Below are 12,193 nucleotides of genomic sequence, written 5' to 3'. Positions count from 1 at the left end.
GCAGGTTGGATCTGGGCTGGGTGATAAACTTGAAGATCTGGCAGTAAAATCTAGGTGAGAAGCTTGAAGCTTCTTCAAGCTTGAACGGCAGCCGGAGACGCACAAGGAAGGTTGATGGTAGAAGGTCAAAGGTCGGTCGGTCACTAGGTGAGGCGACAGAGCAAGACAAGATCTGAGCAAGGCTTCACGTTCGACGGTGAGGCACGATCAACGTCTAACACGAACACTGACGAAAGGACGCACCAGATCTAAGAGAGCATGATCGACAGCGAGGCACGGACAAACAGAGGTGGCCAACATCTGACATGAATTGACAGAAGAACCTCTACTTTTGAGGATAAAGATGCATGAGATGTTGCTGGAGATATACGCAAGACTAGCGTTGGATAGCGGCGACGGCGGGAGCTGCTGGATCTAGGGTTAGGGTTTGTCTAGCGCTCTAATACTATGTGAGTAAAATAATGTGTATTATGTCAAAAAATGTATAATATAAGAGAATATATATACATACAAGTATTTAAGTTAATTATATTAATATCCCTCACTTATCTTATTTAACATAGGCTATGTTAATTTTTGCTCATCAATAATTTCTATCGATATCCTGATCTTATATAAGATCCTTGTAATTCATATCATATCTAAGTGTCTCTTATCAAGTTTTTTTTAGTCTTCCTTTTATCTCTTTTGTTAGATATTTGTTCTATTTGATCCACCCTGCCCATAGGAAACCTCTTTTGGTCTTATTTTTGCATGATCAAACCATCTTAATTATATCTCATGTATCTTATTTTCAATAGAGATTATTCTAACCTTATCATGAATAATTTCGTTTCTAATTTTATTTTTTCTTTTATGGCCTCATCCAACACCCTCATCTCCATTATACATATTTTGCACATGCTAGTACCCATCTGCGAATATGTGTGATACAAGTTGATCTTATAGTTGTCTTATAAAATTTTCTTTTTAACCATCTTATCTTAATTTTATAGATAACATCCTTATTACTCCCCATCTTTTTTTATGATTGATCCGACATATCTATATTATTTTTCCCCAATACGATTTTATCTTTCAATTTTACCATAACATCATCCACCATTATATTTTTACTAACCTTTCATTCTATATATTTTGTTTTCAATCTATTTAACTTAGAATCTCTGGGTTTAAAGTGTTTCTTTACATCTTGAGCTATTTACACCTTTTATCTTATCCATCAACTTGCTGGCCCCCTCCCCTTCTCGAGCTTACCCGTTGTCTCATCCACCAGCTTACTGTCCTCAGGTTCTTTTCCTAGCAATTATTGGAACTTCAAAGAGTCACAGCTATGTCAACCCATTTTCTTGACAATGGTTGAACTTGCCAGTTACCTCCCCCTTCTTTCTTATTTCTTTTTTTGAAGCTTGAAACTTTCTTGAAATCGACATATGGCGATTTTTCATTCCCGTGAAAGTTTCCCAGGAGCAACCCAGAGTAGAAAATTTTCTACCTCGACCCAGCTAAAGAAAAAAGGAAAATTAGCCATGAAAATTTTCTACCTTGACAGGTATTAATCTGAGCTGCATTAAAGCATTCGTACACTGCCATTTTGTCGAAAGCTTTTGAGAAAGCCCCTTCCGAAACATAATCATATCAAATATCTTCCAAGTTAACTATAAATAAATTCTGAGTGAAACTCAACTTTTACTTTCTCCCGCTCCTTTAGCTTAAACTGCTTTGTTTCGCTCACCAATTTAGCTGTTTTTCTTTGTATGCAGATGGCACTTTTGCTTTTGTAAGATCCTGTTGTAGACCACAAGAAAAAGAGAAATTAAAGAAGAGTTTACTCTTTTTTTTAACATTCCACTTGAGTTTATGTGAAGTAGTGCCGGGGATTCGTTGCTAACAAAGCAGGGCATATTGACCCAAGACAAGACATGCACATAACATATGATAATGAAAGTCAATAGGCGCATATTCATATGAACTAACTGACATGATTTTTGGCTCATTGTTTGTGGAGTAAAAGGAGGAACATGAACATGGCCACCTTCTATATGGGCTTCATTCATTCCCATCCAATGCTTTGTAATAACATACATATTGAAAAATCCCTTTTTTAAGTCTGGATGTTCATATTTTTTGTTATCTGTCCTGGCACAAACTGGCCAATTTGCATTGGAACTAATGATTCTTGAAAGAAAGGGCAGATATTTATTTGTTTTTGAATCGAAGCGAGAGGGTGTTGCAAGGTATTGCAATCTGTTCCAGCGATAACTTAGTTTGCTGAATAACGAAGTCTTTCTTTACTCTTCTTGGAATAAAGTGTCTTTGAAAATGCCTAATCCTTTCAAGACGGTGTGTGTGAATAGAACATATCAGGGCATGGGCATATATATAATATATAATAATACCGAGAGAGTGAAAAATCTCGCTTTAAAACGTGCTTTTTTAACGGTATCACTTGTGTCAAAACTTTTTCTTTAGGTTCTAGGTTTACATTATAATTAATTAATATAAAAGTACTATTATTTGCAGGTTAAATTATACTGGACATTTATGATATTCACTAAATTAAGTTATAGCAGCATGTCATTTCCATTTTGAAAGTTATATATGAACTTATGTAAAACAAACTTAACATTGAGGTGCTCTGATATTATAATAATAGCTTTAAAACAATAAAAAGAATGGTGTTATCAATTTGTATGGGTAAAGCCTAAAGCCATGACAAACTGGACTTGTCAATGTTGACCTCTCCGTTGCTAATGTAACTCCTACTCATTTGTGGTGACATTCCAATCAAATTTTGTTTCAAACTTGCCAGCTGCCAGACCCAGAGGATTATATTATATCGCATGTTAATATAATAATTTTGAACCTAATTTATAGATGGGTATATATTTATATATATAATACGTTGCAATAACCAATTGAAATCTCAATGGAATATCAGTTGTATTGGCCCCAACTAACCACCTTTAAAAGAAAAAAGAAAAAGCAACGAAGTGTTGCTTGTTTCTAGAGCCATAGGTAGTACAGTACACATGGTGGCGGTGGTGCTTTGTTGTTGTATTGTACCCTTCATTCAATAGATGACACAGCTGTTCCAGCCTGCAAGTGCTACAATCTCACTCAAACGTCCCCCACCCCACCTGATCATACAGAATGGAAACCTCAACTTAAGGGAAAGTGAGAGAGTGGGGGCCCATAAATATATATATATATATATACGTACACAATACACACACATATATATATTCTCTTGTTAACATATATTTTATTATTAAATAGGGTAAAATTAAAAGATAAAGAGTTCTCAATGCTAAAATGAGAGTGGTGCTTATTATACATAAAACAAAAAATATATGAGAAAAACACTTGGATAACTACAGCGTTAAATGATAAGTGAAAAGAAATAAATAAATGTAGCTATGGATGCGTGATGATGATGGGGGAGAAATGTAACAAATATGATAGAAAAATGTTAAACTAAAACAAAAATGTTATTAAACACGAAGCTTTAATATTTTATATGACACTCAATATTAATAATCAGTTATTAATTAGTGATTATATGTTAATAATTATGGACAAATAAGAATCATTAGAAACTTGTTATCTTTATGTAGGGATGTTATGTTGTCTGCATCGAACAAGATTATGTTACTCAACACGAGTTTATAAAGAGTGGGTGCGTGGGTTCTACCACTCATGGGTCTATGCCTCTCTCTTAATTTGCTTGTGTCGAACAAATTTTATGTTGCCCGACACGAATAATAAAAAATTTTCCATTTTGATGTTATATATAGTGTTAAAATTAGTTTAAATAAAAAATTTAAAATTAAAACAATTAAAAACTCTTAAAACCTTATCAATTATATGAAAAACTAAATAGTTAAAAATTATATAATTGATTTCGCTTAGTACGGGGATATTATATTTATATCTACATATTTAATTATATATAAATATATTATAGTTAATGGAGAGAGAGAGAGAGAGAGCACAAAATTTTTTGAGGATGATCTGTAATTTGCCCGTTGGGGCCGTTCATCGAAAGGGACGGTTCCGACCAACGAAACAAAGCAACATAAACAATGTTCCCCGAACGTGCCAATCATAACGGTACACTTCTTCCAGTATTTATTTATAATTTCACGGTGGGGAGAATCGAATCTCAGTACCCCAATCAACGGTCCTCCACGGACTCAACCTGAGAGCGGAGAGGGCCCATTCAGTGGCAATCAATCATAGGTCATTCAAATTCCCAATTTGGACGCTCCTGATATCAAGATCTTTCACGAGGTGGACGGTCCAGATCATTTTTTTCTGATATATTGGATGCCGTTGGAGATATGGCTGGCTGTGGCTGGATTTCACGCGGGTTTAGACTAGAGACACCTATATCATCATCGTATATGTATAATTTTATTTATATATATATATATAAAAGAGTAATCTCATTTTTTATCATAATTTATTATTGACGCGTATTAATTAATTAATTAATGTTAAATCTATCCATGTGATCAAGACAAGAGTGAATTATGTACATAACTGAGTGAATATGAATTTTTTCACAAATAGTGCATAATTGTGTAAAGAAATAAGCTGTGATTGTGTGCTTTTTTTATTTTATTTATATTTGTAAATGAAGATGACAATATATCACCCATTTATTTATTCTAATAATATTTAAATATATATAACAAACCTCAACAACAGATTACAGATCATAATCATGGGTTTATTTATTTAACTTAGATGATTTGTATTTCAATGATTTCCATTTAATCTGAGTTTAAGTAGAATTAAAGAAATTACTACTTAAATTATCTTTTTAAGTAAAAGGAGAGTTTGCGGAACAGATGTAGGAGTGAACGGTTAGGATCGAGCCAGGGCTGTGATTGTCTGTAGCTGAGTTGTCGATCAATGATTAGACAGACAAGACTTCGAGCATTAGCAATTAATTGAATTCCAAATTATAAGTCCTCGAACCGACTCTCTCTCTCTCTCTCTCTCTCTCTCTCTCTCTCTCCACCTCTTCTATATATACCGTCTTCCTCTGCCGCTTTATCCCCCACCGTCTCCATCCATCGCTGCCCAACTCTCTCCCGCTTTCTGATAGTTTCTCTCGATCCTTCTTTCCTCTCTCTATCCATTGTTCTCTCTCTCTCTCTCTCTCTCTCTCTCTCTCTCTCGGCGGTGTTAGAAATAGAGAAGACGACCGCGAGAATGGCGTACTCGACAGTTGCGTTGGCGTTGATGTTCGCTTTGGTGGCCGGATCGGCCATCGCTCAATCTCCGGGAGCCGCGCCGACTACTTCTCCAGTTGCCTCGCCCCCCAAGGTGTCGGCGGCGCCAACTCCGTCCGTGAAACCACCGACCTCCTCTCCAACCTCTGCTCCGACCATCTCGCCGCCGACCGCGTCTCCGGTTTCCTCTCCCCCTTCTCCTCCCACTGGCCCCGTCTCGTCTCCCGCAGGCACGCCCCACCTGTCTCCGTCCCCGATCTCATCTCCCGGCCCGTCCCCGACCTCCACTCCGGGTAACTCGGCCGTGCTGAATGGAGTCACTCTTTCCGGCTCCGCTGCCGTGATGTTCTTCGCCGCGACGTTGTTGCTGTAGATCTGATCTGGAGTTCCTTCGCTCCGGCAGAGTTGAAGAGCTAGGGTTTATATCTCATATTTTGGTTTCGATTTTATTTTTTCGTTTTCCACTTTTGATATTTGATTACAGTGACTGTTGGTGATGGCGGTGGTGTGATTTTCACTATTGTTACATTGCATTTGGCAGATTTACAGTTGATTTGCTTTATCACGATGAATTATGATGAATTCTTTTATATATATATATATCGTTATTTCTTGTTATTCCAAAAATAGTCTCTGGCCATGCTGTGTGATATGATATCTCTTTTAATGGCATCCGTATTTCGGATCAATCTTCGTTATTGATTCACTTAATGACGTATTAAAGCATGATAGAGGAGAGAGAGAGATCCCATGTGAGAACGACTGTAGAGCCTAAAAGAAAAAAACTAAAGACAAAAGAAATATTTGTCGGCTAGTGAGGGATGACGGTGAAGAAGGGGTGTGGGAGAGAGGGAAAGCCAGCTGTGAGTTGTAATAATGAGGTGGTGTTGTTTTCTAGTCTACTTTTTCTTTTCGGTAAGACTGGAAAAAGTAGACAGGTGTCACGTGGTTCACAGTCGCCGTTGAACTCTCCACGTCTCAGTGCTCCATGTGCATTGCATGTGGCTGAGAGAGAGAGAGAGAGAGAGAGAGAGGTGGTGTGTGTGTGTGTGTGTGTTTCTTTTCAGTTTTTTATTAGCTGGCCTAAAAGCAAGCTAGAAGCGTAGAGTAATCTGATTTGAGGAAGAAAGAAAAAAGAAAAATCAAATGCTGCTGCCCGCCTTATTACTATATTCTTTTGTGGTTACACTTGCAGATTGTGTAGGCCGCAAATTGAAGAAGAGGGAAGCAAGATGCAGGCACTTAATGATTATTATGCTATAATAATATAATAATAGGGCTTCAACAATTGTGTTTCTTCTTTTAGTAGTAACAATATGTAAACTCTATAATAAACACATAATGGAGAGGTTTTTACATTTAAATTAAGATATTAGAACTCACTCTTAATTCAAAATCTCAAGCTCGCTGGCATTTAGTATCTACAAAAATTAAACTATCAACTAGCAAGAGTTTTGAGCGTGGTTGGCATACCGGCGGTTTAATCACTTATAAGTTATCTTTTTAGTTTATAAATTATATGATTTATTTTATTACGTATTTGTCAAAATTTAAAATTTTAAACACTACTAAATTTATAAGTTATTTTAATAATTTATAAAAAAAAAGTTGAAAAAATAAGTACCACTTATAATTTGTTTTGTTGATCAAATAAATTATAAATTTACTTTCAAATATTTCAATTCTCTATCCTTCTCCTTCAACCCTCTGTCTTCCATGTTGTTGCCTTCCACTAGCTTCTCCATTAGTGTCGCCTCCAACCCCATCCATCCCCAATGGCCACCGTTTCCAACCTCCGTTGCTATCTCTTCTATTTTTGTCATCGGCATTCACTTCTTTAATAGTCACTATATTTAATATAAATATTATATTAATATATTTTTTAATAATTATGTATAATTTATTAACATATAAGTATTAATTTCTAATTTATTTTTATTAAAAAATAATATTTTTATAAATTTTATTTATATTTTCAACAAAATATCTATTTTAATCTTTTTGTTAAATTGGGGTAGTTTATCAATTTTTTCAAACTAAATATATAATTATATAAATGATAGTATAAAATATATTTATCCAAACACGTTATTAATTTAAACGTTAATTAATTTTTAAATTTTACACAATTATAAATATAAGGGTTTATAAGTCTAAAAAAAAAAAATCAAACCCTCTTTTATTTATTTATTTATTTATTTTTCCCGGGGTGATCGTGTTGGAAACTTGTAGGAAAGTGCATAGAGAATTTGTTCTCGGGCATATATTCAATTCTAGAGAAGTGGGCGAAGCGATCAGGCTGTCAGATGCTAAACGTAGAGAATTTGTTCTTAGTGATGTAAGTCTAACATTTAACTCGTTAAAGCTGCACTTCCACTTCCACGCTCACTCCTTGGATACCCTGCTCTTCCTCCTTTACCTAAACCCATCGCCATCGTCCAATGGAAGTAATTAACCACCAAACGCTTCATTGGCCCCTAGATATTTGCTTGAGCTGTACGAAGGGACAAACACCAACTCCCACTGATGTTTTTACCACTGTCTAGCTACAATCATAAGATACAACTTGAAAAGCTGAGTTTTGTAGTAGCTAAGTGGTCTACCAATGTCTTAGTGACTCCCGGCCAGGGTGGTGTGGGGTGCCTTTCAACCAGATTCCCTCTTTATATTAATATGAACCCATTACACTAATCCTTAAATGGGTTACTAGTCGATTAAGGAAGGAAACTTCTATCGGACAATTAACACACAAGAAGATAACAAGTCCTTCTCAAATAAATAGAAAAAGGCCCACCCTAAAGTAGGGATATAAATAAGTCTCAATGACCTCTTTCATATATTTACTTCAGCAAATTCTTAAATAAATTTTATACTTATGCTTATCTTTACTTTAAATAAAATCAATTAAGACCTATTAAAAACCCATTTACTTCTCTGTCCACATGTTCAAGCAACAATCAATTTCCTGAACTGCATAGAGGCGTTAAGATGGTCCAAACAGGTGGATTACTGACCATTGATTTTGGGCTGGACTAACTTTGTTAAAAAACCCTCTAGGATTGGCTTGTGTTATTAAAGGCGCGGCGCTGGAATGCTTCTATCAAGGCGAGCTTAGGTGCGCCTAGGCCCAGGGCGTCTTGGGCTCAGGAGCGCCTATGGCTTTTTCAACTGTTTTTTTTAGGGTTTTATTTTACTATTTATTATTTTATTTAATTTTTTATTATTTAAAATTTAAATTTATTATTTGAACTACAAATTCGATAATGAGTAAAAAAGCTATCACCTCAAATGCTTCAATTAAAATTGAATTAGATGAAGATGGAGAGGGAGATAATGTGAAAGAAGATATTAGAGATATGTTTTTAATGATGAAAATATTTGATCTTGATGATAAGTATGATTTTTAGATTATTTAAAATATATAATTAGTTAATCTTGATAAGATTTAAGACTTATAAATTGTTTTAAGATTTAATTTCAGTTGAGATAAAGACTTTTATATTGTATCTTTTAATTTTTTTTATTATTCTTTTTATTAATATATGTTGAATTTTTTAATTTTCTTGATAACATGCTTGCGAATATGTTATTAGAAATTAAGACCTATTTATACTTTATTCTTCAGGTAAAATATATATATATATATATATATTTTATCAGGCATTCATCTTGCTTTGCGCCTTACACCTTAAGGCTCCAACACTCTTTTGCACCTTAGTACACCTTGCACCTTTAATAATATTATCAATATCAAATCAATTTATGTAAAAAAAGATTATAATTTTTTTTATATAATAGTTTCTTTTTGAAAAATATTGTGTTCTCACCCTAAGTGTAAGGGTTTTACATATTAGATTATTACTAAAATTTGAAATAAAATAAAATAATTCAAAAAACACGTTGATAGGCAATAAATATGAAGATTTAAAACATTAAAAATAAAAATTTAAACAGAAAAGATAATTCATGAAGCATTATAGGCTCAAATTTGGCCCTAAGAAAGGGCATATCTAAAATTTAAAAAATATTTTAGATAAAAATCCTATATATTAAGATTAAAAAATTGCTTTAGGGTAAAAAAAAAAAATTATTTAAAGTTAGGAACCTTATTATATACCCCTTGCCTTACTTATCCTCAACTGGAGAAATTTTTTTTTTCCCCTTTTGCTTTATTATAAAACTTTTTACATCTAAATTCATTTTAAATATGACGAGTTTAGTGCTCTCAATAACACAATCTAGTAGTCCTAGCTATTCCTTTGGAACCTGCTCCATCATAGTTAGAGTGTTGTTCTGAAATTGAAATCGAGAGCTATCAGGTTCTCTAATTTAACTTTTTTACTATATTTTAGGATCAATAGATGAGGGCGTTAGTGATAGGACATTACCAAAAAGAAAAAATATAACGAGTTTAATGGTCTCCGTCCAAAGGCGTCCTCGTTGGCCAGACCTGGCCCAGAGTCTGGCCTTACGATGGCACAGCCTGCAGGCCTCGCTGGCATGGGGCAGTCATGGCCCACATGTGCAGGGCCATGCCGTGCCCCACATGCAGCCTGCAATCTGGGCTGCATCAGAAGCCCATACCAGGGCGGGTTCTTAATAAAAAGAATTATCCTTTTTTAACAAAAGGTGGGGGGGGGGGAAAATAGCCTGAAAAACGATTCAGTTCAGTCCATTTTACACGTCTACTGATGGTGCCTTGACACCTTCAATCTGGGTAATACCTACAGGTACAAGCTAATAGGCTGCTTAATTGTTAAAATATTGAGAGTTATACTATTTGTACAGAAACACTTTTATCAATTGGTTTACAGGTGTGATATATCGCGAGAATTAGTGATATTTGAGATGTAAATTGAAGCAATTTATCGCGATAAATTAGATCTAAATGAAAAGCGGGAGACAGAGAGACTGGACAGAACTCAGCTCGTCGTCCTCTTCGTCGTTCTTCGATGAATCCAAGAAGCAGGACTAGTCTTCATCGTCCTCCTTGTCGAGCTGCTGGGTCCACTAAGGTCCTAAAGAATGTAAGAACTTATCTTTGCAGAATCGAATAACTAAAAGCTTGATTCTGGTGATTACGCTGTTGAAAATAACGACCAAGGCTAGAATCAAAGCACCCAATTTCCAGAAACTGTACACTTGAGGGACTTTTTCGATGCTGAAAAGGGAGAAGAATGGCGAGTGGGTCATTACCGGAGCAAGATCGAGAGTTGGATAGAGCTCTAGAAGAAACGATAGATCTACGAGCTGGGTTTGCTGTCGTCGTTCTTCCTTGTGTTCGCCGGCGACATGGAGGCAGTGGACCACCGGTGGAACCAGCACGGGCTCGGTGGCGACAACCGGAGCGAGAGTTGTCGCTCACTCCACCCGGGTCCTGTGAGCTTGCTCCATTGGAGCGGGAAGGGCAAGCCCTGGGCCCGACTCGACATGAAGAACCCATTTCCTTTGGATTATCTCTGGCAGCTGTACGATCTGTTCCATCTTCGGCAACATCACAGATTGAAGCAGCCGTTATCGACTTCTTCGCATTCAAATTTGATTTGATTTGATTCTTCTTTCCATTTTCTTTCAGATATTCATTTCATGGCTGTGTACAAATTCAATCTGTTCTTTTTCCTTTGATTCTTGTTCTTTTATTTACAAAATTTGTGGGTTTTGGGTCCATTTGGGAGGTGTTCCTGATTTGGAACAAATTTTGGGTCAAAAAGAGAATAATATGTTAGTGTTCTGTAGATCTACCAATTCCAATCCATTTTTACTGATAAATGAATTGAATGGTGTCCCATTATGATTTGCTTTGCAACTGTCGCCCTCTCATGGCTGATTCTCAACTTCCTTAATCCTTAAGATTTAATCTTTTGAGATTTTGAGTAACTCAATCATTGATTTGATGATTCCATTGACAATGAAAGAGAAGCAAAGGGAGAGAGAAAAGAGTTTTGAGTCTTTTGAGTTTGGGTAAATTGGTCATTTTATTGTCCCTGTAAAACATTCTGTACAACTCAAATATTGATCGGCCCTGGGCATTATAACAGTAATGCTACTAAATTTAGCATTCTGGTGGTGACATCGATCTAGTACAATGAGAGAGCGGGGTAAGGGACTTTTCACAATTGTGAGAGAGCAAACTGAAACACTGCGACCGACAAAACAAGAACAGGTACAACACGAGAGAGGGTCCCGGCGGCTGAAGATGACTGTAGAACAGTGGCGGGAGGCGTGGTAACCACCATTGTCGGTGGTGTTGAGGCAGCAGCGGCGGTGGCGTTACCAGGAGGCGGCACTGCGGCAGAGGCGGCTCCACCGGCCACGGTGACTGCCAGCTTCATGCCACTGCCACAGTGGCCAATTACTCCACAAATGTAGTAATGGGTGCCGGCAGTCTTGAGAGCTATGGTGGTGGAGCCACTATTATCTGTGGTGATGGAATTCCCCACAGTGCAAGTCTTGTAGTCGCTTCTACTCACTTCATCCACAGTATGCCCACTTCCATAATTAAACACTACCACAACACAATATACATACATACATATACGATAACTAAATCATCACCATCTAATTAAGAAAAACGACTGGCTTACGAAAATTAATATGATTATTATCCATAGAGATGGTTGAAAACTAGAACTCATACAGCTAATTCTACCGAAGACTGAATGAAGTCCTAGACTTCTGATCTGAATCCGAGTATAGAGTGGTGATAAGAGGTATGTAGTAGGAACTCACCTAGAGTGTCACCAAGCATGAAGGTCTTTCCAGTGGTCCAGGCGCTGTAATCAACGCCCATTGTCCATCCCGTTAAGTCCCCAACTGCGTAAACTGTGGCCAAACTAGGCACTGCTGAACACACAACCATCATCAGCAGATTCACAATTCCAGCACCAAAACTTGCCATTTTTGTGCCAGTATATATGTCAATGCCAGAGAGAGAGAGGTGATTGGGGATG

The 12,193-nt window shown here is 36.4% G+C and overlaps 3 protein-coding genes across 9 annotated transcripts in view; 2 read left to right on the top strand and 1 right to left on the bottom strand.

Moving 5' to 3' along the window:
* Positions 1-2,246, top strand: part of LOC127799358 (uncharacterized) — a 44,513-nt gene extending 42,267 nt beyond the window's left edge. For 5 of the 6 annotated variants that reach the window (XR_008022608.1, XR_008022606.1, XR_008022609.1 and 2 more), the window contains one exon: positions 1,764-2,246. The gene's annotated coding sequence lies outside the window, so the exon portion shown is untranslated. The other variant, XR_008022607.1, reaches the window with a different exon arrangement.
* A 2,780-nt stretch (positions 2,247-5,026) lies between these two features.
* On the top strand, positions 5,027-5,839 carry LOC127798820 (classical arabinogalactan protein 5). Its single transcript, XM_052332438.1, has one exon. The coding sequence runs from the start codon at positions 5,224-5,226 to the stop codon at positions 5,614-5,616; it is 393 nt and encodes a 130-aa protein (XP_052188398.1). The 5' UTR covers positions 5,027-5,223; the 3' UTR covers positions 5,617-5,839.
* Positions 5,840-11,221: 5,382 nt separating this feature from the next.
* Positions 11,222-12,193, bottom strand: LOC127800355 (blue copper protein-like). Of its 2 annotated transcripts, none has more exons than XM_052334926.1 (2): positions 11,973-12,193; positions 11,222-11,748 (listed from the first exon to the last, which is right to left on the bottom strand). In XM_052334926.1, exons 1-2 carry the CDS (start codon positions 12,139-12,141, stop codon positions 11,354-11,356), a joined length of 564 nt encoding a protein of 187 aa, XP_052190886.1. In that variant the 5' UTR covers positions 12,142-12,193; the 3' UTR covers positions 11,222-11,353. The 2 variants fall into 2 exon arrangements, with proteins under 2 accessions (XP_052190886.1, XP_052190887.1); XM_052334927.1 differs by having other exon boundaries at positions 11,222-11,712.

The sequence above is a fragment of the Diospyros lotus genome, chromosome 4, assembly GCF_014633365.1.
Source record: "Diospyros lotus cultivar Yz01 chromosome 4, ASM1463336v1, whole genome shotgun sequence".
In the NCBI taxonomy this organism is placed as follows: Eukaryota; Viridiplantae; Streptophyta; class Magnoliopsida; order Ericales; family Ebenaceae; genus Diospyros; species Diospyros lotus.
The sequence above is the reverse complement of the archived record's forward strand: the minus strand, read 5'-3'. Positions and strand labels throughout refer to the sequence as shown.

Coding starts and splice junctions, on each gene's coding strand:
- LOC127798820 (XM_052332438.1), top strand. CDS start 5,224: ATGGCGTACTCGACAGTTGCGTTGGCGTTGATGTTCGCTTTGGTGGCC.
- LOC127800355 (XM_052334926.1), bottom strand. CDS start 12,141: ATGGCAAGTTTTGGTGCTGGAATTGTGAATCTGCTGATGATGGTTGTG. Junction 11,749..11,972: donor CATGCTTGGTGACACTCTAG/GTGAGTTCCTAC, acceptor GTGTTGTGGTAG/TGTTTAATTATGGAAGTGGG.